At 36.7% G+C, this 27,497-nt stretch overlaps 2 protein-coding genes across 3 annotated transcripts; one reads left to right on the forward strand and one right to left on the reverse strand.

Annotated features, from left to right (window-relative positions):
- Nucleotides 1-5,845: 5,845 nt before the first annotated feature.
- PUR5 (phosphoribosylformylglycinamidine cyclo-ligase, chloroplast / phosphoribosyl-aminoimidazole synthetase / AIR synthase (PUR5)) lies at nucleotides 5,846-9,375 on the reverse strand. Its single transcript, XM_010261074.2, has 8 exons — nucleotides 8,941-9,375; nucleotides 8,556-8,650; nucleotides 8,380-8,481; nucleotides 8,218-8,277; nucleotides 7,128-7,300; nucleotides 6,632-6,734; nucleotides 6,373-6,531; nucleotides 5,846-6,189 (listed from the first exon to the last, which is right to left on the reverse strand). The coding sequence occupies exons 1-8, from the start codon at nucleotides 9,281-9,283 to the stop codon at nucleotides 6,019-6,021; spliced, it is 1,206 nt and encodes a 401-aa protein (XP_010259376.1). The 5' UTR covers nucleotides 9,284-9,375; the 3' UTR covers nucleotides 5,846-6,018.
- Nucleotides 9,376-20,103: 10,728 nt separating this feature from the next.
- LOC104598834 (uncharacterized) lies at nucleotides 20,104-26,916 on the forward strand. 2 transcript variants are annotated; one of them, XM_010261071.3, is made up of 6 exons: nucleotides 20,104-20,420; nucleotides 20,823-21,027; nucleotides 21,149-21,207; nucleotides 21,302-23,092; nucleotides 25,698-25,851; nucleotides 26,128-26,916. In XM_010261071.3, exons 2-6 carry the CDS (start codon nucleotides 20,889-20,891, stop codon nucleotides 26,796-26,798), a joined length of 2,814 nt encoding a protein of 937 aa, XP_010259373.1. In that variant the 5' UTR covers nucleotides 20,104-20,420; nucleotides 20,823-20,888; the 3' UTR covers nucleotides 26,799-26,916. The 2 variants fall into 2 exon arrangements, with proteins under 2 accessions (XP_010259373.1, XP_019053587.1); XM_019198042.2 differs by lacking the exon at nucleotides 20,104-20,420 and adding an exon at nucleotides 20,452-20,572.
- Nucleotides 26,917-27,497: the final 581 nt, after the last annotated feature.

The raw sequence follows: 27,497 nt of genomic DNA on the forward strand, positions 1-27,497 counted from the left end.
GACTTTTGACCACTTTATCAAGTTCTTGATCCCATCTGTTAGTGTTGTGGTAAGTCGACGAAAGTTGGTTAAGTCTTTGAAGGTCTGGAGAAGACGGTAGGAAAGAGAAAGAATGTAGGGAAAAAAGGGGAAGAGAGGAGAGAAGGGAGCCTCCCCCTCCCCCTCCCCCTCCCCCTCCCCTATGGGGGAGAGTTGTTCCTGCTTTTATAGAGAGAAATTCAATGTTATAAGAAAAAAGATCTAAAAAGAAACATTTCCTATTGGGAAATGAGTTTTTTTATCTTTACGGCAATTATTAAGGGAGCACCATTGGAGTTTCGTCACATGTCCAACGAGATCATTTAATGACATTTTCCTTTCTCTTAAGGATTTTCACGTGGCACATATAGACTGCATCCCCTTACGGGTTTTCTTGTGAACACGTGTCAAGGGCAATACCTAGATCTGACTGGTGTGCTCGAATGTTCTACTTGATTGCTTCTGAGACGTCTCGTCACAACTGATTGTGAAAAGAAGGAATGCCAATCTCCCATAGGCGGGTGTCGCCGACCTCAGGGTCTATCCTTCATTCATTATAGTAAGAGTTGCCATTTCATGCTTATCACAATAGTAGGATGGCTTTCTGTGCTCATCGCAAGTGTGTGGGCCTTACATTACTTTGATAAAGTGTCATTGTACCATTTCAAAGGTGTTCCAATTGAGATTTCTTTGTTTTTCTTTTAACATCCACATTGTAATCGTAGTGATGATAAACTACATGTACTAACACTATCAATATCCTCACTTCTCTATGGTGAGCCATAAAAAACCACAAATGCTAAAATATTAGCATCCTTAAACTGTATTTGATTCCATAGAAACGGAAAGTTGTTAAAGAATTTGAAATACTAGATGAACAGGCATACACTTAGATGTCCCAAAGGAAGAGCTACTCACTTTTGCGGATATTGCAGTTTCAGTTAGCACACCACTGCTGCACTGCTACACCGGTGAAAGTAAACCCATCTCTATCAACAATATTAGGTGGAGACACGTGTCCAAGACACACTTACAAGCTTCTCATGCGTGAGCCACGAACGTTTAGTCCTCCCATTACAAGCTCTCCATTACCTAGGGGTGAGCAAAAAAACTGAAAAATCAAATCTATTGAAATCGAACAGAAAAATTGGTTAATTGAATTGGTCAGTTCGGTGTTTTTAAAAAAACCAAAGGTCTCGGTTCGGTTTTGGTTAACCAATACAAAAAATCGGCGGTTAATCGAATCGATCGGTATACATATATTTCTATATAATATATATTTATGTATATTATATATATTTTTTATATATTATAAATTAATAAATATGCATTATATATATAAATATATATTTATAATATATGATATATTATTTATTATTTAAAAAATATTTTATATATATTTATAATTTTATATTGTAAAAATTAAAAAACGACGAATCAAATCGACGGTTAATTGATAGGTTTCGGTTCGGTTTTGGTTATTGGTTTTCCAAAAACCGGTACTACTGGTTTGGTTACAAAATGAGCCCCATGGTTCGATTAACCGAACCATGAGCACCCCTACCATTACCTACTTTCCTACCTACTCTTCTTCATTCAGCATTCCGACCATGTTACGTCATTCAGACATTTTAGATTTGTTACTTAAATCCAATGTTCAAAGTATCGACACATATCGGCCCGTATCAGCCGATACGTATCATTCCAAGACCTTTCCGATATGCCCCTATAGTGGGTGTATTGAGGTTCTGACCAGTTCAGGGGGTGGAGGAGCCTTAAACCAGCCTCCTGAACCGATTTTGAAAAAAAAAATAAAAAAAGTAAAAAAAAAAATGTATCAGTATCGCCCAATACGCCCGGGCGTATCGATATTTTAAGCCTTGCTTAAATCGATTACCTTCTAATTGCTCCATACTAAGAAGAAACACAATTGGATCCTTGAAACGTTTGTTAATTAGAGAGGCTTGTAATCTTGGTGATGAACTGGGTCCTAAAGCTTTTTTAATAAGAGAGATTGCGTAAACTTGGTGATCTTCTGGGAAATTAGAAAGAAAACAATCTATGGTTTTAAAACATAGGGTAAATTATATAAATATTATATACTTTGGGGACACCGATAGATAGGTTCCTTCAACTTTCAGCTTTTAAGTACTTTGAGGGTAGTGATAGATAATTGATTGAACTTTCAATTGTAATAAGGGATAAGTAGACTGCAATCCACCTCAGAAATCTAAAAATGCAGCTCTTTTTAGGGTCTGTTCGTTTCCTCTTAACTCTTTTATCTTAAGAGGAATCTTTTAACTTTAATAGAAAATTGATAGTTCGTTTCCTCCTATCTCTTATCTCTTAAAGTGCAATCATACAACTTTTTGTTTTTCAATGATACCCCAAAAAGAGAAACAAAAACTCTCATACATAGGGTCAAAATAGATATTTGATAGTTTTCAGAATTCAGAGTTCGGAATTCAGAACAACATTCTCTGCATTTAAAGTTGAGAGGAAAGAAAAGTTCACCAATACCAATATACCTCTTAATGTAATTATTACACTTTCATATGTCAAATTTCAGAGCAAATGAATAAGCCTTTAGTCTACTAATAAGCCCTCTATAAACCGCATCCTGACCATAAATTTAATACCAATCCACAATCAAGATTCATTCCACCTTACGATGGGGCTCAGATATCTAGGGTGGAGTGAACAATAAAAACCCTTGAGTATCCTGAACTTTCAAAAATAAACACTTTAATTCACGTTATGATATATTATAAAATTACCGAAATATCCATATATTTTTGAATTATTAAAATAAAAAAAAAATGAAAATGACCAAAAAATATGGGTAGTTTTCGGTCTGGGCATCACTATTGCCCATTCTTATCCGAGAGTTCAGCGAAAAAGCACATAGCCGGTGAGGGTAGGAAATCACCGACGAAGTAAAATCATCACCAAAACTACCTGAACGCACTAAATTGATGAATTTTACTAAGAAGAAGAAGATGAAACTCTAACTTCTTCCCATGGGAACAGAGATCTTCTGTAGCTTTTCTGTTATTCTATCTCAGACCAAGCACCTAGCAGGATAAAAAAAGAGAAGATCAACTTTCGCTTTTCTTCAACTTTTCTTTAATCTCTGTGAGTGCAGAAAAAAGTGATTCCTCAATGCTGAGTTCACATTAGAAACCATCCAAGGACCAGAAGAAAACGAAATATGAAAGGTTGATAGAATCCAACCGCATTACTAATTTACTAGCTATCATCCAAGGAAATTGAAAAAGAACATAATGAAAAATCACTTCATTCGAGCAGGAGTTACTTCTAAGACTAAATTGGGCAGTACAAAACAGGAAACAAAGAAAAACGAAAAGCAAAATTTAAAATTAAAAGAAGTAAAAGAAGAAGACGAAGGGTTTTTTGTATTTAAAGAGAGATAGGAAAACAAGACTTAACCATGCAACAAGAATCCTATATTGCGTTTTGATGAAGCCCAATTAAAACTGAAATTACAGAATAATTTACTGAAACTATGCAAAAGTTCATTTGAAGAAACGTAAATGGACAAACCAAAAAATAAAAAAGTAAATCAAGAAAAGAGAAAAATAAAATTTCAGTTAAAACATTGTTCTTTTGAATTAGACAGAACTTCTCGAGTTGCTAAACCTCCCGAGAAAAGCCTTGAAAGCATGGAAACAAAAGTCCCGTGACGCCTGTGTCTGCATTGCATACACTTCTGAGTAGATCACTTGCTCTATCTCTCTCAGACCAGAACCCGGAGGTCGAGGTGGAGATTTAATGGCGAACACCCCTCCTCTTAACTTCTCATCGGTATTTCTTTGATTCGCAGCTCTGAACGACAGAGCAGCGCAACGGAACTAGCAGAGAAAATGGCCAAAAATCTGATTTTGGTCGTCTTTGTTCGTCCTTTATCGGAGGGATTGTTTGGCTTTGGTTTTATTTATTGATTAAATAAATAAACTACATAAGAAGGGTAATTTTAATATTATGTAAAGTTTAACGGACAGAATAAGGGATAAACCTAAGTATCTATTTTTGAAAATTCATGGTAATCAAGTATTAATACCCTACCTATTTGTTTGTTGTATCCTCTTGTTTTAGGGGTGGATTCGAGTTGAGCCGAGCTAAATAGTATGACGCTTGAGACTATTCTACAAGGTTTGAGTTTGGTTCAAGCCAGAACCTTGAGCTCGAGTTCGGTTCGAGTCAAAAATTCACAAGTTCGAGCTCGGCTCGAGTTAAAAATTCATAAGCTCAAACTCGATTTTGAGAAAAAAAATTATAAAAATATTTTTATTTGATATTTAAAAAATAAGAATTATAAAACTTAATAATTATAATATATATATATATATATATATATATATATATATTCGAGCCGGCTCACGAGCCTCATGAGTTGAGTTCTAATAGGCTCGAGCTCAGCTCATTTCATAATTGAGCCAATGAATTGGGCTCAAGTTCAGTTAAAACCGAGCTGAGCCGAGCTCGAACAACTCGTGAAAAGCTCGGCTCGTTGATACCCTGCTTATGTAGCCCCTAAGATTTTTCTATAAAAAAAATGTATCTATGTGTAATTTTCCAATTTGTTTTTCTCTTAAAAGTTTAACAATTGTTTGAAATGGTATGAAAGCTCTGCTTGTGGTACAATCATCAACAGTTTTTGTCCTCTTTTTCCACCTATCACATCATCATCAATCTCACCTAAAAGCTTTAACAGTTGTTTGATTATTATTCTGAATAGGTATGAGAGCCTATTTGAATATCCTTATTGTCTCCTCATAATTAGTTAAATTTTAACATAAGGTACGAATAGGAATTCTTATGTGATGAAGAGTTCTAAGAATGAAAGCCTATTCAGAAACCTCGCTTAACCTTTTAGGTTGAAGTTTCGTTGATGCACATGTAATGTGCTAGGCTGCTAGTATTTTAAGTACATCAAGTTGTTTTATTCCCCTGCGTTGAACGGGCAAAATATGATGGTAAGAGGCTTGTCAAAAGATAAATTATTATATAGGAAAAGAAATATTTGTGAGAGGTAAATTTTTTTATTAAAATTTTATTGAAAAAATATCTAATTAAAATAAATAAAAATTTATAAATAATGATATATTTAACTTAATAAAATAATATAATAAATAAATATGTAAATAATGACAACCATCAAGCAATAGAGTGAAAGAGGGAGAGATGACTTTTGTCATTGTATTTTTGTTTTATATAGTGAGATAATTGTAAATAGTTAAGTAATAATTAATTTAATTTAATAAATAAATGAGATAAATAAACAATCAAGTGAGAGTAAATATATATAAATATATACAAGATTCTATGTCTTACTTTGCCAGCAATAATAATTTAAGAATAAAAACCTAGTCAGAAACCTCGCTTAAGCAGTTTCGTTGATGCACATGTTATTAATTTTTTACAAATAAAAAATTAAAACAAAAAAAATAATAATTTAAGCATAATATAATATATAATTTTGCATTATTTTATCGATATAATACATGTTTAAACCTACGTGCGTATAAACATGACATGACCCATTCGACCTAAAAGTCAAATTAGTGACCATTGATCTAAAGGCAAAAATGATTGAGCGTCGGGGTTGGTTTTTAAAACATTGCATACAAATATGTAGTTAGGCCGAATTGTCCTAAATGTAACGGAGTAGAAATATAAAATGGATGAAAATCTGCTCGCTATTAGATTTTATATTTTTGGGTATGTAATTACCAATTAGCAATATATATATATATATATATATATATGTAAGCCCAGTATAATTGATATTTAGCTTTGACCAACATTTCTCCATATTTAAACTTATGATATTATTGTTTTATAATGTTACAATACAAGAACTAGTATAACTGATATTTAGCTTTGACCAACATTTCAAAGCTTCACAATGAGCAAGAACAGGAAAAAAGAAAACTTGCTTCTCAGAAGAGTTGGGAAATGGAGTTGAGGGAAGGAATTTCAGCGATAGCTCACCCCTTCCCCACTTATGACCTCACCAATTCGATATGCTAAATTTCTTCCATTTCCCTTTCCAAGAATTTTAACCGATGCCTCTGGGCTAACAACTAAAACCATCCCAATACCCATGTTGAACGTTCGCCTCATCTCTGCATCTTCTATCTTTCCAGCCTGCACAAACATAACAATTTACAAAATGAACTAAATACAGAAAAAATCCCACCCCTCAAAATCCAGTCAAAAAAGACAAAGAAAGAAAAATTATGAACAAAAGAAAACTTTCATGCACTTTGCTACAATATAAGAAATGGTCCATACGAACTCAAACCAAAATTGTTACAGAAATTTTCGTACCTCTTGGATCCATTTGAAAATAGGAGGGACTTCCCAAGAGCCTTTATAGATAGCCGCCCCAAGACCTTTCGGAAAGACCCGAGGTATATTTTCTGTAAAGCCACCACCTGTGATGTGGGCTATCCCTTTCACACCTCCTTCGTTTATAATGTCAAGCACCTATATTCAAATTTAAAGATAGGATTACTTTGTTTCCAAAAATTTAATCACTACTATAACTTTGAGAAACTCAAATATGGACCAGAGGGCCAAGGAAAACCTGCTTAACATAGATAACAGTTGGAGCTATAAGAGCTTCACCTAGTGTAATAGGCTCTCCAGGAAGTTGGTCCTTTAAAGAAAGACCACTTCGGGCTAGGACCCTGTAGTGAAAATGGCAAGATCAGTTATGATTTGATATGAATTATTTGATTTAATTCTAAGAAAAGGTCAAAGCATGAAAAATTGTGATTACGGACTACCATCATTCAAGTTCAACAAATAATTGAAATTTTGGAAGCTCATATGACTGCCCCTTGATAAAATGGGTGCCTCTCTTATTCAAAGCAATCACAGGGGTCTCTTATCTTTCACTGCCTTTGATTAGGAGAGGGCACCCCATATAAGAAAAATGGGGAGCACTCAAATCCTAGGCTGATAATTATTGATGAACATCTAAGAAAAGAAGCTAACATGATGCATTAATTGTATACATAATTATATCATTCAAGTCACATAAATAATTGTGAAACACATATTACTTAAGTATAACCAACCTTCTCACAAGAGAGAACCCATTAGAATGGACTCCACTTGATGGAAGACCAATGAGAACATCTCCAGCCACAATGTTTTTACCATCAATTACTGCATCCTTTTTTACAATACCAACAGCAAACCCACTGAGATCATATTCCCCATCAGCATAAAAATCTGGCATTTCTGCTGTCTGCAGGTCAAACAGATTTCAACCAAAATCAATGCTAAGTTGCTAACAACCTTGTATTTCTCTCATACAGTCCAAGCTTTGGGGAAAACTAGAGGCATTTGTAGATCATCCAAATAGAATAACTAATTAGATAATTCATATCCTCAGAACTTGGAAATCATGTACCGAAGCTGTTAGCTGTGTAAGAGAGAGAGAGAGAGAGAGAGAGAATATTTATATAATTGCTTAGCAAACCAAGCATGGTGGAATGAATTTTGGTATGCATAAGATATATTCAAACTATAGTCCATAAGAAATCCCTGCTGAACATTAAAAAAAAAAACAAAAAGATACAAAGCATGTATATCCATCATTTCTTAATATTGTCAATCTTCTACAATGATGAAAATGATGTAATCATGTAATTATTCTTCACTGATAAAAACAAGTGACCCAATGCAAGTGGAAGGGTTTAAAAGGGCTAAGGAAAGACAATAAAAAACATCAGTTGAAATAATGAAAAATGATTCAAGGGCTTACAATTTAACCATACCAAGTAAAATTGCAAAAGAAGATTTATGCAGATGGCCCCATGTAGTTGTTGTATCAATCTTCTACAATGAAGAAGGAAAAAGGGAGGGTGGAGAATAAAACCTTTTGTGGCAGTGGAACCAATCATATCCATTCCTAACCAATAACTGAGTAAAAAGCAAGACATCATATAGTGATAGTCACACAATTGTGAGAAATGAAACCTCTCCACATCATCCACCATTAGGCAGCCTCAACCCCTTCTACATGCACCACATCTACAACCTCACCATTAATAAGCTAAGCTAAGCGAAAAACTTCCCAGAAGTTTATTTGTGCATGCATGCATATTCACTGACATTCAGAACAAAAAATGAGCATAAGTGCACATAAAGAAATGGAAATACCTCTCCTCCTAAAAGAGCACAATCAGACTGTCGGCATCCATCAACAATACCTTTTATAACCTGAGCGAGCAAGGGAAATCAGAGAACTGCCTTTTACCACAAATTAATAATTGCATTTACAAATGAAACTCTCATCAAGTAAATGTTTAAGGCAGACTCCACCTTTTCAGCAAGATCAACATCAAGATGGCTTGTTGCAAAGTAATCGAGGAAGAACAGTGGCTTTGCTCCAGATGTGACAATGTCATTGACACTCATGGCAACCTGGAAAGCAGGCACATTACAAATCCTAAACTTATTCTTATAATACACATTGAAAGATTCAGTTCAAATTATACCAAATCAATCCCAATAGTCTCATGTATTCCAGTTTCAAAAGCAAGCTTAAGCTTTGTTCCTACACCATCTGTACCAGCAACAAGGTAGGAATCCCCTGTTGATGAGAACACTGTGAGAATCTTGGGAAAAGTTTCCAGACACCAAAAGTTGTAAATTTTGAATAAAAAGTAGCTCTTAGAAAGATGACGAAATGGAAAGAAGAAAACTTTGTCGCTTTTTCTGTAAAATGAAGCAAAGAGTTCATAAATTAGTTATAACCTAAGAGTCTCTATAATGCTCAAACGGGTCATTAGGGAACTAACCATCACTTCTTTCCTTCTTCGTGAATTAAATAGAACCTCTGACGTAAAAAAAAAAATGGTGATAAGAAGTAAGAAAAAATACCGAGGGGATAAAGGCCTCCAAAGCCTCCGATTCCCGAAACCATCTTCGAGATTCTTCGAACTAACTCCGACCCTGCATCTATGTCGACGCCAGCGTCCTTGTATGTCAGACCTTCTCCATCACCATTTCTATTCGAGTTCGAGATTATTGAACTTTGCTTCACAATTCGTTTTGTTCTCGCAACATTGCCACCGGTTGACAGTAGCCGAAGTTTGTCGGAGAAGCACAGGAACTCGGGCTTGCATAGAAATCGTTTTGAAAAGTAGGGTTTATGCTCGGAGGGTCTGTTGGAAGCTGCAATGCAGCGTACAAGTTCTGTGTTGGCTGTGCAACTGGTTTTCATCGCGAGAAGGAGGAGGAACTCTGAGAACTGAGAGGGAAAGTTGGAAATTGGAATAGAAAACTAACGAGGGGGACGAGGGTTTGTACAATTGTACTAGAGAAGGGGTTTTTGTAGGGAAGAGATACTCTCGTGCACAAGGACTACTGTTGTACTGAAGAATCATCCCATCCACCGTTCAATTTATTCTACTATATTGATCTAAGCCGTCAAACACATAGATTGCTTGATATCCTCTTACAAATAAATGAATAATGCAACTATCAGTGAGTTAATTCACTGCACAACAGCACAAACACCTTACACGTGACGTGAGGATACCTTCTGGCCGCGGGCTTCCAGTTGGGCTTTTGTAAATTTGAATGGGCCCCGTCCGAAGGCCCGAGCCCGAAAAGTGTAAAATGCTAAGTTTGGATAAGATAGGTTTGAACCCCATCTTTCCTACCTATTTTAGTGATTTTCACAAGTAATAGTAGCTTTTCAGTTTTCAACGCTCCAACTTGTCAATATAAAAACATATCTTCTTAGATACATTCCATAGATGGAAGATAAGGAGAGAAAACGTGTTAGGAATTTGGAATGGAGGAATAGATTTATCAGAATAGGGATGCAAGGCGGGTCAGGTTAATTCGGCTAATCTAACTTAATCCAAGTTGTTGAACCCCACTCCAACCCTAATCCAATCCAAAGTTTTCGAAATAGATTATAATTGTGTTGGGTTTGATGATTCTATTTTTCCTATTTAGTTTTTGTTAAATGTTATTGATGAGAAGTAATTTGGCGTGACCTAGTAAATAAAAGTTACGTGGACGTGATTTGCATGTAGGATGATAATTCAATAAAGGGAGTTTAGTCAGCGGTATGCGGAGCTCGACATAAAGTCACTTTGGCATAAGGTTACCTCGGCGTAACACCACCTCGGCGGCTAATCGAGTTCAGGGCCCGGGAACCGAAGTGACACATAATAAATCCCAATAGCTTCCCAGCAGACTTCAAATATTGTGGGATCATACTGCATAACGGCAAGCCTTATCTTCTCCCCGTCCGAATCAGGCGGCGATAAGGAAGTTCATTGACTGATACGTTACTCCCCAACTAAAGAAGAAACGGATCTCGTCCATTCAGGCTGTAGATCTCGGAACTGTTCTAAGATACCCGTAATAACTCAGCTATATAAAGGCATCAACCCCTCCATGGTCTATGTACGCGCGATTACTTGCATCCAAGCTCTCTAGCACTCAGATTCTATCTCGCAATCACGACATAGTATTGACTTAAGCATCAAAGCGACCCCGCCGGGTTAACCGCCCCAGGTGCTCTAATCCTCTGTCTTGTAGCTTGGTTCAGCTCGCTACACGACTAAGGTTTAGGTCGTCTTCCAGCTAGGAGCTTCTAGATCACGCATCATCAATTGGCGCCATCTGTGGGAACACGACCGAAAGGTCATCCCAATTTGTTTACAGTTTCAAACTCAGTCTTAACCTCAATGGCATCTTCCAACTACAACGATAAGGGTAACATGAACATCATTGGGGGGCAAGAGCAGCAGATAGTCTCTCCCCAAGGACCCTCGGTGACAATCAGCCAGTTCACCATTCCTCTGACCATATCTGGAGTCCCATCACTGTCCGCACCCCACACTGCCCAACAGGTGAGTGTCCCGCTCCCCCAGGTGAGCGATGCATTCTCGAAGCCTTCCATGATTACCCCTGGGATTGGACACTCCCAATTCAGCAACCTCGTCCAGAGTGTTCGAACGATGCAGATTCATCAATTCCAGCAATATTACTTTTATCAACAGTATCAGCACTAGTTCCCACCGCTGCAACCAAACCAGTCGGCGAACAACCAACACCAGTCCCTGCTCCACAGGGAGAGAACTTCATAAGTACTGGCCCCCAATTTGGGGTGAACCCCGCCCCGGGGTGTTGTAGGTGACCGACATACTCCCCTTGCTTCTCGAAGAGAAAGCCCAAGGAATAGACCCGAACCCAGCCAGCTCGAGAGGCACAACAGGCAAATTTCCCATGTGGAGCACCGATCCGAGGTCCGAGGTGCGGGCCTACTATTCGAAGTAAGATTGAAGTGCCTAACAACACGAAGGCCGGTAGTACAAATGTTGCTCCACCGAAAAAGCAGCAGCAGCAATGTCTCAAGACTCGCCGTTCATCAGCAATAAATGATCCAGCAACAAAGCCCAACCATCCGGCTGACCAAGGTCAGGAAAGAGAGGAGGTGAGCTCGGTGGCCACAAGAACAATGCCTGCTCTTTTGAGCCGGCCTTCTCCCTTGATACCTGAGCTCCTAGCATCCCCAATTCCGAAAGATTTCAAGATCCCACTGCTAGACAAGTGCGATGGGTCTTTTGATCCCAATGATCATGTGGACACATTCCAATCCTAAGTGCACCTTGTCGGGGCGGATGAGGCTTGTATGTGTGTGGCTTTCTCCACCACATTCAAAGGAGTAGCTCGGACCTAGTATAGAAGCCTGGCATTGGGTTCCATCGGAAGTTGGGCGCAGTTCACAGACATGTTCACAACCCACTTTATCACTAGTAAGAAGTGCCCGAAGTCATAGGAGAGCCTTTTGAACGTGGTGCAGAGGGAGGGAGAGTCAATCCGCAGTTATATCAAACGTTTCAACGAGACATGCCTACAGATACCGGACCTTGACCTAGAAGTACGTCTCACCCTAGCACGCAAAGGCATCACCCATAAAGAGTTCAAGTGGCACGTTGTAGCCAACAAACCAAAAAACATCACTGAGTTCCTCCAGTTGGTAGACTAGTTTATCAGCACTGAAGAGGAAATAAACCAAAAAACTGACAACCAGCCAGAAGAAAAAAAAAAGAGAGAGAGAGGAAGAGGGGACAAGCAACAAGAAAAGAAAGACAAGTCCCCCAAGCGAAGAAGCAAATCCCCCTCGCGGAGTTACAGGTTGGGTCACACAAAGCGATGAGAGATCTTAATGGCAATAAAGGATTCCTCTATCGTCAGATGGCCACCTAGACTCTGCGGAGACCCAACGACTAGGAACCCGAACGTCTATTGTCACTTTCATTGGGACCATAGTCACAGCACAGAAAATTGTAGAAACCTCCGCGACGAAATTAAAGAGTTGATCCATCGTGGGTACTTGAAAAAGTACATTCTACACAAAGAAAAGGAACAAGGGAACCGATAGGGAGATCAGAAAAAAGACGCCCCAAAGAGTAATAGACAGAACGAATAGCCACCTCGCCTGCTGCCAGAAGAGAGACCGATCCACGGAATGATTAATATGATCACAAGGGGATCTATTGTAGCGGGGTGCACAGTGGCGGCTGGGAGAACATTATTTCGAGAGCTAAAGCACGAAGCAGAGAACCCACCCAAATGACCTTGGATCGAAGAACCAATCTACTTTATCGAAGACGATGCCCGTGGGATCCAATATCCTCATAACGACGCCCTGGTCGTGAAGATGGTCATCAATGACTTTGAAGTAAGGTGGATCTTGGTGGACTCAGGTAGTTCGATAGATATCATCTTCAAAGAAACCTTTGACAAACTACAATTACAACAAAGCGACCTAACACTGGCAGACGCCCTACTAGTAAGGTTCAGTGGAGAAGAAGTTAGTCCTATAGGTCGTGTCATAGTACCAGTAGAGGTGGGCACGTGGCCAAATATTGTTTGGTTTGAGCACAAATTCCTAGTGATCACTACCCCATCCCCGTACAACGCAATTATAGGTCGGTCAATTACGCATGTTTTACACGCAATAGTGTCGACCTACTACCTCGCGATGAAGTTCCCAACGGATTGCGGAGTGGGAGTAGTACGAGGCGACAAACTCGAGTCCCAGAGGTGTTATGTGGTTGCTCTCAAAAGAAAAGCAAAGATAGCAAAGGACGTTGTACTGGAACGACCGACAGACTACAGTGAGGAGCGAGCTGCCCTGATGGAAGAGACGGTCCACATACCAGTGTCCGAGACCGAACCGACTAAGACTCTCCAGATTGGAGCACTTGTAAGCGAACCACTTCGAAATCAACTAGTAAGTTTTCTACTTAACAATTTAGACGTTTTTGCCTGATTTACGGCAGAAATGCCTGGAATTGACCCTTGTGTCATAACTCACAAACTGAATGTGGACCCTTTAGTTAGGCCAGTTCGACAAAAAAAAAAACGCAACCTCACCCCAAAACGATGGAGGGTAGTTGATGAGGAGGTCGGGAAGCGCCTCGCTGCAGATTTCATCAAGGAGGTCCATTACTCAAGCTGGGTCACAAACCCGGTGCTTGTGAAGAAAGCCAATGGCAAGTGACGCATGTGCGTCGACTACATTGACCTAAACAGAGCCTACCCAAAGGATTGCTTCCCCTTACCCAGAATTGACCGCCTGGTAGATGTGACCTCAGGGCATGAGTTGTTGAGTTTCATGGATGCCTACTCTGGCTATAATCATATTAGGATGGACACGGCTGACCAAGACAAAATTGCCCTTGTAACTGAACTACTATTAAAAGTGTGAATGAGGTCTAGATTTTGGATTTTTTTTACTAAAATACCCTTACTCTTTGAACTTTGTCTTCCTATATTTATGAAGGCAAAAAACATAATTTGAACTACTACTTTTATTAAATTCATTATATTCCTCATCGTTAAGTATTATATTTAAGTTATTAAGTTTCATCCCTTTCATTAAATATTGTGTTCAAAGCACACTAAATAAATGAGCTTTGTGGACTTTTTTTTTTTACTAAATATTTATGAATTTAATCCCTCTTTAACTAACTATGTGGACAAAAAATATATAATTTAAATTACTATTACTTTCCATTTCATTAAATTTCCTCTCATTAAGGTATTGACTTTCATTCTCTCTCTTTAGATGCTTTATTTGAAGTATTTTTGTTTCTCACAAATTGATTTTACAAAATAAATCTATATCTAATATCTTTAATAATGTAAAACCTAAACATGGAAAATAATAAAATAAACCACCCTTTGTCTGAGTGGCAAGTAAATAGTTCAACCATTGGCATCAAATGGGTCAACAACCAATGTTCTCATAATTAAATAATAAAATTAAAAAATAAATATAAATATTACAAAATTATAAAAAATTGTGAAAATTTTTAGGCACATCTCTAATATCATCTATTTCTCATATCAAACAACATTAAGCATGTTATGTCAAAGTATTTTTATTCGATGAAAATGAAATACAAGATTTAAAACTAACCCAAAAACGAAATTGTCTTCATATTCAAGTGGTGTGCCAATTATTAAACCTTTAGGTCAAATGGATCAACCCATTCTATCACAAATAAATAATAAATATTTAAAAAGATAGAGACACCAAAATTATTAAAAACATAGAAATTTTGTAAAAAAAAATATTTGGGTGCATCTTTAATATTATATATCCATCATATTAAACAAAAATAAGTTTAATATACAAGAGTTACTTCTATTAATGATAGAAATAGAATTAAAAACTAAACTAACTTAAAAAGAAAACTATTTTGCATCTAATTAATAGTCAATGGTCCATATGGAGGCAAATTAGGTGGGCTTAACTCAAGCTTGAATGAACCTAGATCATAATTTTAGGTGGGCCAAATTCAACTTGGCCCCAAGCCTATCCCTTAGGTGGCTAAAGTCAAGCTTGGCTATATACATATAACCATAAATTAATACATATACATTTTGTACACACATTTTATATTAAAGTTTACCATGGAGCTAATTGATAGATTCAAGTCCAAGATTAACCCAAATGCATCAAATTTCGATGCTAGTTGGAGGTTGGGCCCAAGTTGAACAGATTGTGCTTGACTTTGGCTTGAAGCCTTAGGTCCAATGCATAAGGTTGGGCTTGAGTTAAGTTTAAATTCAGCCCAACCTACTTGACTTACACCATAATGGTCCAATCGTTTGGGTAAGTTAGTTAACTGATGATGTTGTCATAATTAAATAATAAAAAACTTAAAAAATAGATAAAAACACAAAAAAAAAATAAAAAATACATAAAATTAATAGAAAGATATCTAAGGTATTATCAACTTATCATATCAAACAAAAATAAGTCTGATAAACAACCATTGTTTTTAAAATTAATTATGCAAATGGAATAAAAAATTTAAAGTTGCCCAAAAATGAGATTGTTTTTTAAGTCAAAGCCAGCAAATAGTGTCATAGTTATATAAAAAAAACTAAAAAACAGATAAAATTTGTAGACATCTCTAATATCATATATTTATAATATTAAACAAAACAAATATAATAAATAAGAAGTATTTTTATTAACAATGAAAATGAAATATAAAATCTAAATACACCAGCACATCACGCTTTTATTACGTATCCTTTTTAAATGGTTCTAATAAGGATATTCAATTATTAATGTTATCTAAAATTACCATGTGCAAATGCATTGGCATATTTACTAGTAGTTCATACTTCACCAATATAGAATTTCTATCCTTTGGCATCAATCAATTTGAATGCACCATCTTGTTTATAAATGGGACTCCCTTATTTAAGAAATTGAAAAACAATAGGTCACATTGGAATACATCAAGCCAATAATTTTACAAGAGTGTTCTCCTTTTTCACTACCCAAAATTTGGAAAGGAGCACATAGTTTTTAAAACAACAGAGCCAACACATTCTCCATTTGTCTCATGAAGAATCACTATTGAATGAATTTGCCACATGAAATAAGGAGGGTGATGTATGAACATATGGATGCATTTTGGGTTGGCATTTCATTTACTAAGCATCAACTTGAAACTTTGCCTATTGGGCTTAAATAAAAGAAGTGGTCTTTTATTTTTGTGAGAAACAAGAAGTAGTTCCCTATATTCATGTCCAAAGCAAATTTACCATTCATCTCACTCGATGGTTCCCAAGCAAATCATAACTTCTATGCAAATTAAGAGGAGGTTCCAACCATAACTTCGAATTAGGAACATAAAGAGGCAAACACACAGAGGCACAACTTTGAATCATGAATACAGTCATCTCAAAGTTGCAATCTATACAATATAATTCTAGTTATAACACAAATTTAAGTTTCAAACTTCACAAACTTTTAATCAAACATGTTATATATTCCTTGTTGTATTCTTATTTAAGATATATTATAGAATTTCATTTTTACCCTCATACACAATTCAACAAGAAGGTAACAATGGAGGGCTACATTTATCCTACAATACCTACTCCGAATTCTATTAAGACATATATACCCATTTTACACTCAAGTTCAAATCAAAAGATATCTATATCTATATTAGAAAGAGAAAAGAGGGGAGGTGAGGGATCTTCTCACCATAGAGCTCACATGCATCTTCTACCTCTCTCATTGTTCACCCATGTGGTTATTTATTTTCAAATTAAATTACAAAAATATAAGAAGTTGTAATAAAATACATAATTTACTTTCTCTAATAATAATAATAATAATAATAATAATAGTAAGATCATTTTTAAAACTCTCTTTTTTTTATCCCCAATAATTAATGTTCATTACATTTTCTTTCCCCATTAAATCTATTCTTTCCACTTAAAATGCAAATTAGATGAACCGGGTCAAGTTAAGAGCCAACCAAATTTAATTTAAAAATAAATAACCATGTCTGAGAAATGAGAGGAGGATGTCTATGTGATCTTTGTGGTGAGAACTGAGAAGATTATTGGGTCAAACTAAGAGCCAAACCAAAACTAACCCTAGACAGGACACTGACCTGGACCCAAAATTGTCAATCCAAAACCAAAATTCTGTTAAAATCGAAAGGTATTAATAAGGAATTGAAAACTTCATCAAGCTAAGATTCTGCTCATTTGAAACAAATAGAATAACCATTTTGCCCTAATGTTTAAGTCGAAAGCGTTAACAATAAGGTGGCAAAATTCATCTAGTGGATTAATTATTCATACTTTTTTAAAGTAGTATAGATATAGATATAAATACAAACATATATAATCTAATTTACTATTAAAAGATAATATCTGTAATTTACTATCAAAAAAGGAGGAACTTTACATGAAGATTCATCATCATCATCATCTAAGTCGATACTGTCCCACGATTGCTGCATGAATCTTATTTTATTATTCCATTCTGTTCAGTGTCATATCAAACTTTACATAAAAAATACATGAAGCAAATAATGATTCCAATAGATATCTTAACCTAATTTCTGATGACCATATAATCTATATGGTTGATTGGCATCCCTCCCATTGTGTGGATCTCCTTCTTCACCAGCTTTCTTCTTATTATTATTAGGTGTGGGACACATATGCCTAATGTTGTGACTTATGACACCTCATTCCAGCACTGATTCCACTTGAATGAAAGGGAGCATCGTACATCATTTAGAGTTGTCACTGCTACTCACTAACGTTGATTGCCCCATCCCACACTTATTCATCCATCCACTTAATTATCCCAACAATGCCACAACTCTTAAAGTAGAAACATTAATATTGTTGAGTTGAATGTTGATTGCTTTCATTCATCAAAATTTAAACTTTTATATTATATGTAGATTCATAAGCTTCATAAAATAGAATATTTGACATCTTCGTCACATGATTAGTGCCACTTCATCCAAACGCAACCCTGCATTTGGGCTATTATTTTGCTAACACATAACATGCTATGATGCTCTAATGCGTCAACCGTTTCCCACCTAAAGACTAAAGTGGTGCAACTCATGACTTGATTAATTCCAACTGTATCAATAACCAATTAATAAAAACCGTTGGTTGATGGGTTGTAAGAAATAAAAGAGAGTTGTATCAGCTACCACGGGCTGCTCAATTATTGGCTTATTACGTGGTGATGGTCCCACCCAACCTTAAATTCCCCTATTAATATTGTTATTAATTATCCATATGATATGAATTTGACATTTCAAGGCCTAGACACTGATCAGTAATAATATGCCAATTACTTAGGTCTTTGGTTATATCAACATATATTATTTATTATCTTAAAAAACAAAAACGCACAGCTTCCATGTGGGCTCCACACATCACCGCTTCCTGTGAGGCTAGAATGATTCCTTATATATATATATATATATATATATATATGTGTACAATGAAAAACCAAGGGTCCTTTTAGTTGGGAGAAGGTAGGTTCTCTACAGACTGTAGGATTTATATCAACTTCTGCAACTTTACCCCAACTTTTAAAGCTGTTTTGGTTTGAATAGGAAAGGATAGGGAAACCTGTATAAGATTTACATGGTTTTTCCTTCTACCTAAACACGGCCTAAGGGTCCTTCTGGTTTGTGATTTAAATTCCCCAGAATTGGATATGTCTAATATATCTCTTTTGCCTGTAAGGTTCAAATGGAAACAAACTGAAAATCAAATTACATGACTCCGAACAAGAGTTGACATGGAATAAAGAGAAATAGGATTTGGGTGGTTTTACTGGAATGAGTTTTTCATTTTTAATGGAGTTTATAATGGTCATTTCCTTAAATAGGGAAATGTCATTTCACCATTTCACTCAACCAAACAACCGGAATTAACAATTCTAATCCTCTCTTCCCACACCAAGCTGATTTTTCTTTTTTGAAAGCCCAAGCCAAATAATAAAACCATGGAAGAGCTTGCGCTTTTTAAATTTTAGACTCCGTTTGAAAAGAGTATAAATACAAATATACAGACTGTAAAGTATTATATTATTTTGTATGTATATAGAGTACAAAATTTTGTATTTTATATTATTTTGTATGTATTTACACTGCATATTTGTATTTATACTCCTTCCAAACTGACCCTTATGTTCAGTTTGGAAGGAATAAAAATACAAAACTTTGTATTGTATTTATATTGTACATATTTAAAAACATGAGTTTTGATAATATTAATCATTTGGACCAAATCCAAATGTAATAAAATAATTTAAGATTTCGGTAAAAATATTCCAACATATAAATTGAAATATTGTAAAATTTTGATCAAAATATGTGGGCCAAATTTTTAGGAGTGAAAAAATATTTGGGCTTGCAGCAAGACTCTGGGCCAAATTTTCAGTTTTACATATTATCGTAGTTCACACCGAAACCAACGTCTGGAAACCATGGTATGTTCAACTCGGGTAAACCAGTCTGGTCCATCCGGTTGACATTCCATGGTTTAATTTTAAACTCCGAATCCAAAACCAAAAGTTGGACAAGATTTAAAACCATGGACCAGGCGGGACACCCAGCGCGTTGGACGAAATCGTCCTCACATTGAACGGTGCGAGACTGTGAGGACGAAATCCGAATTCCACGGCAGCATGGAGGAAGCTCGTACTTCTATGCAGCGCGTAGGACGACATTCTACTATTCTACGCATTCCGTTCAGTTTTGCTGTTTTCCCTGGGTGGGCCCAGTGCCGCACTCAATCAATCAAAATTCAAAACGTTCCTCTCACGGACTGGGTTACCGGTTTTTCATTGTCAAATGCCGTAGAGAAAAAAACCTTCTCGAAGATATTCTAATCTAACGGCTCTTGCACAATGTGTACCAACGATGACGTAAATTCGATCCATAAGATCAAACTTTGAAATAAAAAGATTCTAAAATAGTGGTTTCTGAATGGGGTCTACAGTTTGGATTGTGGTCTATTATCACCCCCGAAAGGGAGCGAGGAGCGTATACGTACGGCAGATGCTGACCTTTGACTTTAAGACCCATCTCCCAATTCCGGTTGATTACCGATCTGTCCATCGTTTCATCTTTTGTAATTTGAAATCTCTCCCTCTCCAAAAAGAGACGTTATAAGCTTTTATCCTTTGTTTTTCTGTAAAATTTTTTCCATTTTTAATTGTTTTATTTTTAAAAATCCAATGGTGAGAATGAGATAGACGTGAGAACTGTCTCTTCCTGTCTACATTTAATGCTCGACTACGAACCCGACCCATTGATTTCTCTCACCAAATTCCCTCACTCCCTCTGTCTCTCCCAACCTCTGCTACTTCCCCTTTTTCTTCACCCGAAACCTCGCTATTTCCCTTCTGATGCCTTTTTGTTTTCTTTCAAAACCCTAACCCTATTTTTGCATTGAATTTTGGAACAATTTTTAGGGGAGCTCTTCATGGATCGACCTAGACATTATAGATCTTTCCTATCGTTGATGTAAGTTCCTCTTTTAGCTTTGCGACCTCTCTTTTTTCTTTACTCTGGAGCCTGGACATGTGGTTTCTTGGATACAATTATCTTTTCTGATGTGGAGTGAGTAGATTTAGGTCCATGTTTCGTTATATTTACATCCTATTTGAAGCTATTGAGTTGAGTAAACTTCTTCTTTTCCATCTCCGTCATTTTGTTTTCGTTCTCTAACCAATTAACTGCATACTTTTAGTGTTAGGATCGTAAGCTTATGAAGGGTGAACCCACCATTTATTTTGATGATTGCAGCCATTTATATTCCCTTTTCATTTCCCCACCTTTTCTTCTTTACATTTCTAGCTGATGTTTTTAGAGGTACGTCACGAAGGTTCAAAAATTGAAAAGCTTTTATCTTTGTTTGTACGGCAGACGGATTTTGGTGGAACAATGTAAACTAGTTTGAGACCAGCTCAGGCATTGAAGTGGTTTTGGTCTATGCACGAGGAAATGGGGACTGAGAAACATACTTTAAAGAATGGAGCCGGCTATGTTGGCGGCTTTCTTCAATTGTTTGACTGGAATGCAAAGTCCAGGAAGAAGCTGTTCTCCAACAGGTCTGATGGTGATGAACCAGGTATGTTTGTTTTCCTTTTCAAAGGTCAGCACGATTTATATATGTATGGCATTTTTTGTTTATGTGTACTACTTATCTGGGATTCATTAAGAATCTTCTTTCTTCTGCCTTTTTCATATAGAGGGATTGAAACAAGGAAAGAGAAGTGAAGGGAATTTGCCGATGACACGACTTCGGCTGGTGCGTATATGTGTCTGTTTTCGTTTCTTATTTGTCACGCTGATATGTCATGGTGAACGCATTTATGATTATCCCTCTCTTGTCATCTTTCCAGACGGAGGAGGATGAGATTGGAGGAGGATCTAGTATAAAAGGAAGTAGTGATTACAGTTGTGCTTCGTCTGTCACCGATGAGGAAGGATATGGCACTAGGCCCCCTGGGGTAGTGGCCAGACTTATGGGATTGGATTCATTGCCGACTTCTAATGTCGCAGAGCCATATTCTACCCCATTTTTTGACTCTCGGTCTCTTCGAGATGCCCAATACCAAAAGAGGACTCTTGAGTTTCACAATGAGCGACAAATTATGCACTCTGGGAATCTGTCCAATAATAAAATAGAGAATTTTTCTAGGAACAGTGTAGAACCAAGGCCTCAGAAGATACCCAACAGGCCAATTGAGAGGTTTCAAACTGAAATACTGCCTCCAAAATCTGCTAAATCCATTCCAATTACCCACCATAAGCTATTATCTCCTATCAAGAGCCCTGGGTTTGTACCAACCAAGAATGCGGCTCATATAATGGAGGCAGCAGCAAAGATTATTGAGCCAGGGCCTCAGGCTATGATTAAGGGGAAAATGCCATCACTAAGTTCTTCTTCAATCCCCTTAAAAGTTCGGGATTTTAAAGAGAAACTGGAAGCTGCTCAAAGACCCTCCAGGATTCCTGAAGCATCTCGAAGACCTCTTGAGTCCAATGCAGTTAAGCATCTTAAGGGACAGTCTCTGAATAAGAGCTGGAATGGATCAGAAGATACACCACAGTTCAGGGCTTCTCCAGATTCAGAAGAAAGTAATTCTTCTGGTTTGAAGAATAAGGGAAAATCCATTTCACTTGCTATCCAAGCAAAGGTCAATGTTCAGAGAAGAGAGGGTTTGGGATCGAGTACCAACAGGAGTTTGCTGAACCAGAAGGAGCAAACTGATGTTAAGTCGAACCAGCAATTCAAGAACCAAAAAAATGCCCAAAAGAATATGCAGAGGAAATCTTCTACACAGAGTGCAACTGGTGTTCTCAGGCAGAATAACCAAAAACAGAATTGCACAACTAATAAGGACAAATTACCTTCGAAGCCTTCAGGATCTAACCAACAAAGCAGAAAAATTCTTTCTGGGGATGCCTCCTTTGGACGGAGTAGAACATTAAATAAGGTTTCGGGAAACTCCAAGGTTGGGTGTAGGAAGATTGGCCTAGAGGTTACAGACATTGAGAAGGAGGTTTCATCATCTAGAACAAATAGTTTCCCTCGGAAAAAACGTTCTATTGATGGGGATTTCCACTTTGAAAAGAATGGGGTTGTTAGTAATATTTTGGTTGATAAAGATGAGAAGCATGTCCAGTCCAACATAGCAGTGCACTCAAAGTGGACGGAAGATAACACAAGGAAGGGGATGGATGTTGTTTCCTTTACATTTACCTCTCCTATGATCAAATCTGTTCCTGGATCACAGTCCTCTGGTCAGGTGGTAGAAAAAAGCAGCAACTCTAGTCTAGATACTCGTGGTGAAAAGTCCTGTGCTGAAGCGAAAAGTTCCAAATTATCCTCCCTTGGGTTGAATGTAATAGGAGGTGATGCCTTGAGTATTCTTTTGGAACAGAAGTTGAGGGAATTAACATATGGAGTAGAGTCTTCCTGTCGGAACTCAGTCAAAGCAGGAATTGTTGCAAGTTCTGCATCAATTCTACAAGATTTAGTGTCGGCTCTAAATGCAGTAAGCACCACACCAAGAGAAATCGGCAAAGGGTCCCAAGTTGGGGTCAACACAGATAATTTTGGTAGCATGTACAACACCACCTGCTCATCGACTGATGCTCAGATGTTTAAGATGGACCGTAACTTCAAGGTATGATGACACTCTGTTTAAATGCTAAGAATGCAGGGAGGGAGGGAGGGAGGCTTTTTCTTCTGATTTGAAAATGGTAATAGTTGAGATAATTGGTTCATCCTTACAGCCTGCTGCATTTTGACCAATAAAACCAATACTAAATTGATAGAAAACTTAAACTAAAGAGAAGGATTGAGATTTATGATTGAGACCCTGCTGTCCAAATACACTGATAGTAGAGTGGAGAAAGTTGCAAAAATTGGAGCTAATATATCTAAAATAGGTTCTCAACTTTTTAGTTTTGAACTCTTAATAATTTATTAGCTTAAATACATTGTTGAATGTTGTATTGAATAATCATAATAGTCCAGGGATGTCTGAAGTATTAAACAATTCTTTATTCATTTTTTTTATGATAAAATTTCTTGGACATAGTTTTAAAGATGATTAGTGGGCAAGGGAAAGGGGGAACCAGAACATGACCTGATGCTTTATTTTGTATGGAAACTTAAACACATCTCTCTTATACAAACAGGGGAGCCGCTATTACTGGTTACTTAGTTTACTTCTTATTTAGGAAAAATTAAGAAAGAATCATGGCCTTTGGTAGTCTGATCTCCCAAAATGATGAGAAGTATGGTGCTTCTATACACTGAAGGAAAAAGATTTTAGGTCTGTTTTAGGATTTTAACCCTAGGTGGCAAAGTAAAAGCAGCACATTACTTTCTTTTGGTATTTTCACTAAATATAATAGAATGAAGCAACTTCAGTTTGTTTTCTTGATTTTCTAGCTTCATTAAAAATAATAATCTTATATTGCAGCAACACCTTGCTTGCCAAGTTGTACACCTTGCTGCCTTCATTCCATAATTCACTCCAATCCAACCTTAACTGCTCCAAATGAAATGACATAGTGCGTTTTAACTTTTTTAAAATCAAAATGGTTCTGTAACTGCAAATCCATGTCTTTCGATAACAGTTGTTTATCATAGACATGCTTCCCTCAATCAGCCAGATGCATCAAAGGCCTCCAATCTATAGTTGTCAATGTGTGTAGGCTATCTATGGAATAGTGGAGCACCTTCTTGCCTAGTGGAAGGAGTTTGATAGAGAAAACCTAAATTCTAGGTTTATTTCTTAGTTCTATACATGGCAATTTTGATGATTATGATAAAGAAAAAAAATTCGAAGGGGTTAAGCCCTTGATTTGTTTAACGGGAAAATTAAGAAAAGAACAAAAAGAAAATGAAGGGGCTCTTCTTAGTTGCCTTTCTTTCTCTCTCCTTGAAATCCTTGAGTCTTATAATAGTAAAACCCTAAAATAAAACATATACGTGATAGGATATGTCAACATATATTAGTAAGATGCAACGATAATGATAAAATTACAATAAAGCATTTGCCTTAGTTTTTGTCGCTTAAGCATTTCATTTCTGAGTTATTTTTATTCTCCTTTTTCCAATTTTGCAGGCTATCTGTTTGTTAATGAACACAAATGCAATGAAATTGCATGTTTCTGGGTCATGTATCCTATTGGAAATGTTTTGCCCTCCATGGTGCATACAATCCAAGAGTACTAAGTTGGGCTATTAAAGTGATGAAGGGAAGTGATCCCTATTTATGGAAGGGATACCTAACTCTGAAACATCATATACAAATTAAAAAAAAAAGGGAGAGTATCATATTCTTTGAACCTTGGTCTAAACTCTGAACAGTTAATGCCTTTTGTCAGATATCACTTTGGGAAAGTGAGAAAGAGATGCTAAAATAGGCTGGTCAAAGGGTTTAGGTGCTATTATAGAAGGTTGCACTGTGGCAAAGGTAAGAAATTGATATGGTTTCTAGAAGTGTTTTGAAGACTGAAAGATAAGATGGAAAGAAAATGCAAGATAAGATAAATGTGAGTGGATTTAGAAAATATATAAAACATATTTCTAGCAGTAGCGTAAAGAATAGAAAATGATGCAAATCAAGTCCAGAAGAGAATAAAGTTAATAGAGAAGAATAGAAAGAAGAAAACAAAAGGTTTCCTAGATGACTACACATGTTTTTGCCACATGATGTTGTAGGCCAACCAATTCATCAGATGGAGACCCTCTGGATCAGTGATTTGTTGTCTCTATATACATAAGCCCTATTCCTAATCTTGTATTGGAGTTCTCTCAACAATAGTTGTCCAGTTTTTAATTAAAAAAAAAAAATTAAAAGAGCCTATAAAGAAGGGCATGTTTTAGGGCTTAACATTTTTTTTTTCAGTTGAAAATTTTCCCATATTTGAAGATTCCAATTCCCTCTATCATGAGCTCACAAGATGGCTATGAAGTTCTCAACTATGCTTGACTTAGTTCCCAACTATTACTCTATTGATGTCTATGAAATTAAGCAAAGCAGTCTGAACATTCTATCCCAGATCTCTGCAATGGTTTTGAATACAGATAATTGAGTTGAACACATTTTTGAAACTTGATAATTGGGAAGTTGTGGTAGTTTATTGGTGGGATTGTCTATGGTTTTTGTGCATCATATTTTTATGTAGAAATGTAGAATATTTTGATTTTGTTTCTTATGTATGGTTTCACACTAAAATTCTTATTTGATGGTAATTTTCTATAAACTTTTTCAGGGAAGAGGAGGAATGGATGATTGTAGCAGCAGCAACAGAGAAGTAAGGAAGGAACTGAACCATCGGCATCCTAGTCCAGTTTCTGTTCTTGACCCTTCTTTCTCAAATGAAAGTTGCAATTCTTCAGATAGTGGGGACAGTTACAGTACCAATGGTAAAGCATAAACCCATCTTGGAAAATGATTAGACCTAGTGCATTGTTAAATGTGGGAGTGCTATTGACTGTCATATTTGAATTCAAACAACACTCATTCCCATTGTATTGGCATGAATTTCTATCTTCCGGTTTGATGGCATTCAGCATGCTCACATGTAAATATGCACTTCCTAAATTGATGCTGCCTGTTGTTTTTTATTTAGGTCTCTTCATGCAAATTGATGCTTGTCTTCAAAGATTACCTAATCATGTATTGTTTTGTTATTTTTCTAGGTAACAAGTGGGGTTTGTCTATTCAAGCTCAGGAAGTGGGTTCAAGTTGTTCAAGGAAGTTTCATTCAGGGGAAGCTGAGACAGAATTGTCTGATTCCGCATCTTCCATGTCTACTGAGACATTAGGTAGAAAACATGCAACCAAATTCGATGTGGCAGATGACACAAGATCAACCAAGTGGGAACTGGAATATGTGAGAGAGATACTATGCAATGTAGAATTGATGTTCAAAGACTTCACAATAGGTCGGGCTCATGAAATCATAAATCCTCGTCTCTTTGACCAGTTGGAGAATCGGAAAACTGGGTTAAGAAATCAACAGGATTGGAAGGATTCCAGATTAAGGTGGAAAATGGTGTTTGATTGTGTGAGTGAATGCATGGATTTGAGATGCAGGCGATGTGCTAGTGGGGGCTGCGAAACATGGGCCAAGGGTTTATCCATGGTCCGAAGGAAGAAATGGTTGGCTGAAGAAGTGTACAAGGAGATTTCAGGGTGGAGAAGCATGGGGGATTCGATGGTTGATGAGCTCGTAGACAAAGACATGAGCAGCCAGTATGGAAGATGGCTCGATTTTGAAATTGAGGCATTTGAATTGGGTGTAGAAATTGAACAGGAGCTATTAAGTTCGTTGGTTGATGAAGTATTTGCTGATATCATCTCGGTTTAAGCATTTAAGAAGGTTCTTTTACCTCTGTAAGCTGATCTTCCGTATCTCTTTCAGTTGAGGTTCTTGTATTGTATCACCTATTTAATTCATGGAAACAAAGATTTTTTTTTGTCGAGCTTATTCTTTGTGATACATGAGCGTGATGAGAACATCTCTCTAGGTGAGCCTGGAGTTTCATACAAATCCAGTAAACTTCCAGAGAGTGTTCACCGAGGTGTATAATTTTGAACATATTGGTGAACACCCCCCCTTAAATAATTGAATTAAAAGCTGGATTAATTATACTCGATTCAAGATTCAAGCCAGCGTTTGCATAAACATATGAATACTTAGTCCCGCTCTTTGGACTACCAAAATTAAAAAAACAAAAAAACAAAAATTAATTAAAAGCTGGACACTCTGTCTCTGAATATTCCTTGAAAGAGTAAAAGTTATATTTGATTCAACTAGCAAATTGGTGAGTTTTGACGCATGAAACTGCATTTGATCAACTCCAAAATTTTATTTTCGTTGCATGTCGATACTTGTGCCATCAATGTGTCATCTGCAACTGCTTGATCTTTACTCTTTAGCATTGCATTTTATAGGAATGTTTTCATGAGCTGTGTACTCACTACTCGGTTGTGCAAGGGTCATAACTCATCAGATGCACAGATCTAAGCAAACCATGCAAAATCTATAATTCCACTTGTATAAATC

Source organism: Nelumbo nucifera, chromosome 3 (genome assembly GCF_055504915.1).
Source record: "Nelumbo nucifera cultivar China Antique chromosome 3, China Antique-T2T, whole genome shotgun sequence".
Lineage (NCBI taxonomy): Eukaryota > Viridiplantae > Streptophyta > Magnoliopsida > Proteales > Nelumbonaceae > Nelumbo > Nelumbo nucifera.

What these genes read in the sequence shown, in the direction of transcription:
- LOC104598834 (XM_010261071.3), top strand. Translation starts at nt 20,889, where the DNA reads ATGCACGAGGAAATGGGGACTGAGAAACATACTTTAAAGAATGGAGCC. An exon ending in GTCTGATGGTGATGAACCAG is followed by an intron (nt 21,028 to 21,148) that starts GTATGTTTGTTT and finishes TTTTTCATATAG; the next exon opens with AGGGATTGAAACAAGGAAAG. An exon ending in CGATGACACGACTTCGGCTG is followed by an intron (nt 21,208 to 21,301) that starts GTGCGTATATGT and finishes TCATCTTTCCAG; the next exon opens with ACGGAGGAGGATGAGATTGG.
- PUR5 (XM_010261074.2), bottom strand. Translation starts at nt 9,283, where the DNA reads ATGAAAACCAGTTGCACAGCCAACACAGAACTTGTACGCTGCATTGCA. An exon ending in AGACTATTGGGATTGATTTG is followed by an intron (nt 8,482 to 8,555) that starts GTATAATTTGAA and finishes CCTGCTTTCCAG; the next exon opens with GTTGCCATGAGTGTCAATGA. An exon ending in GTGCTCTTTTAGGAGGAGAG is followed by an intron (nt 7,301 to 8,217) that starts GTATTTCCATTT and finishes TTTGACCTGCAG; the next exon opens with ACAGCAGAAATGCCAGATTT.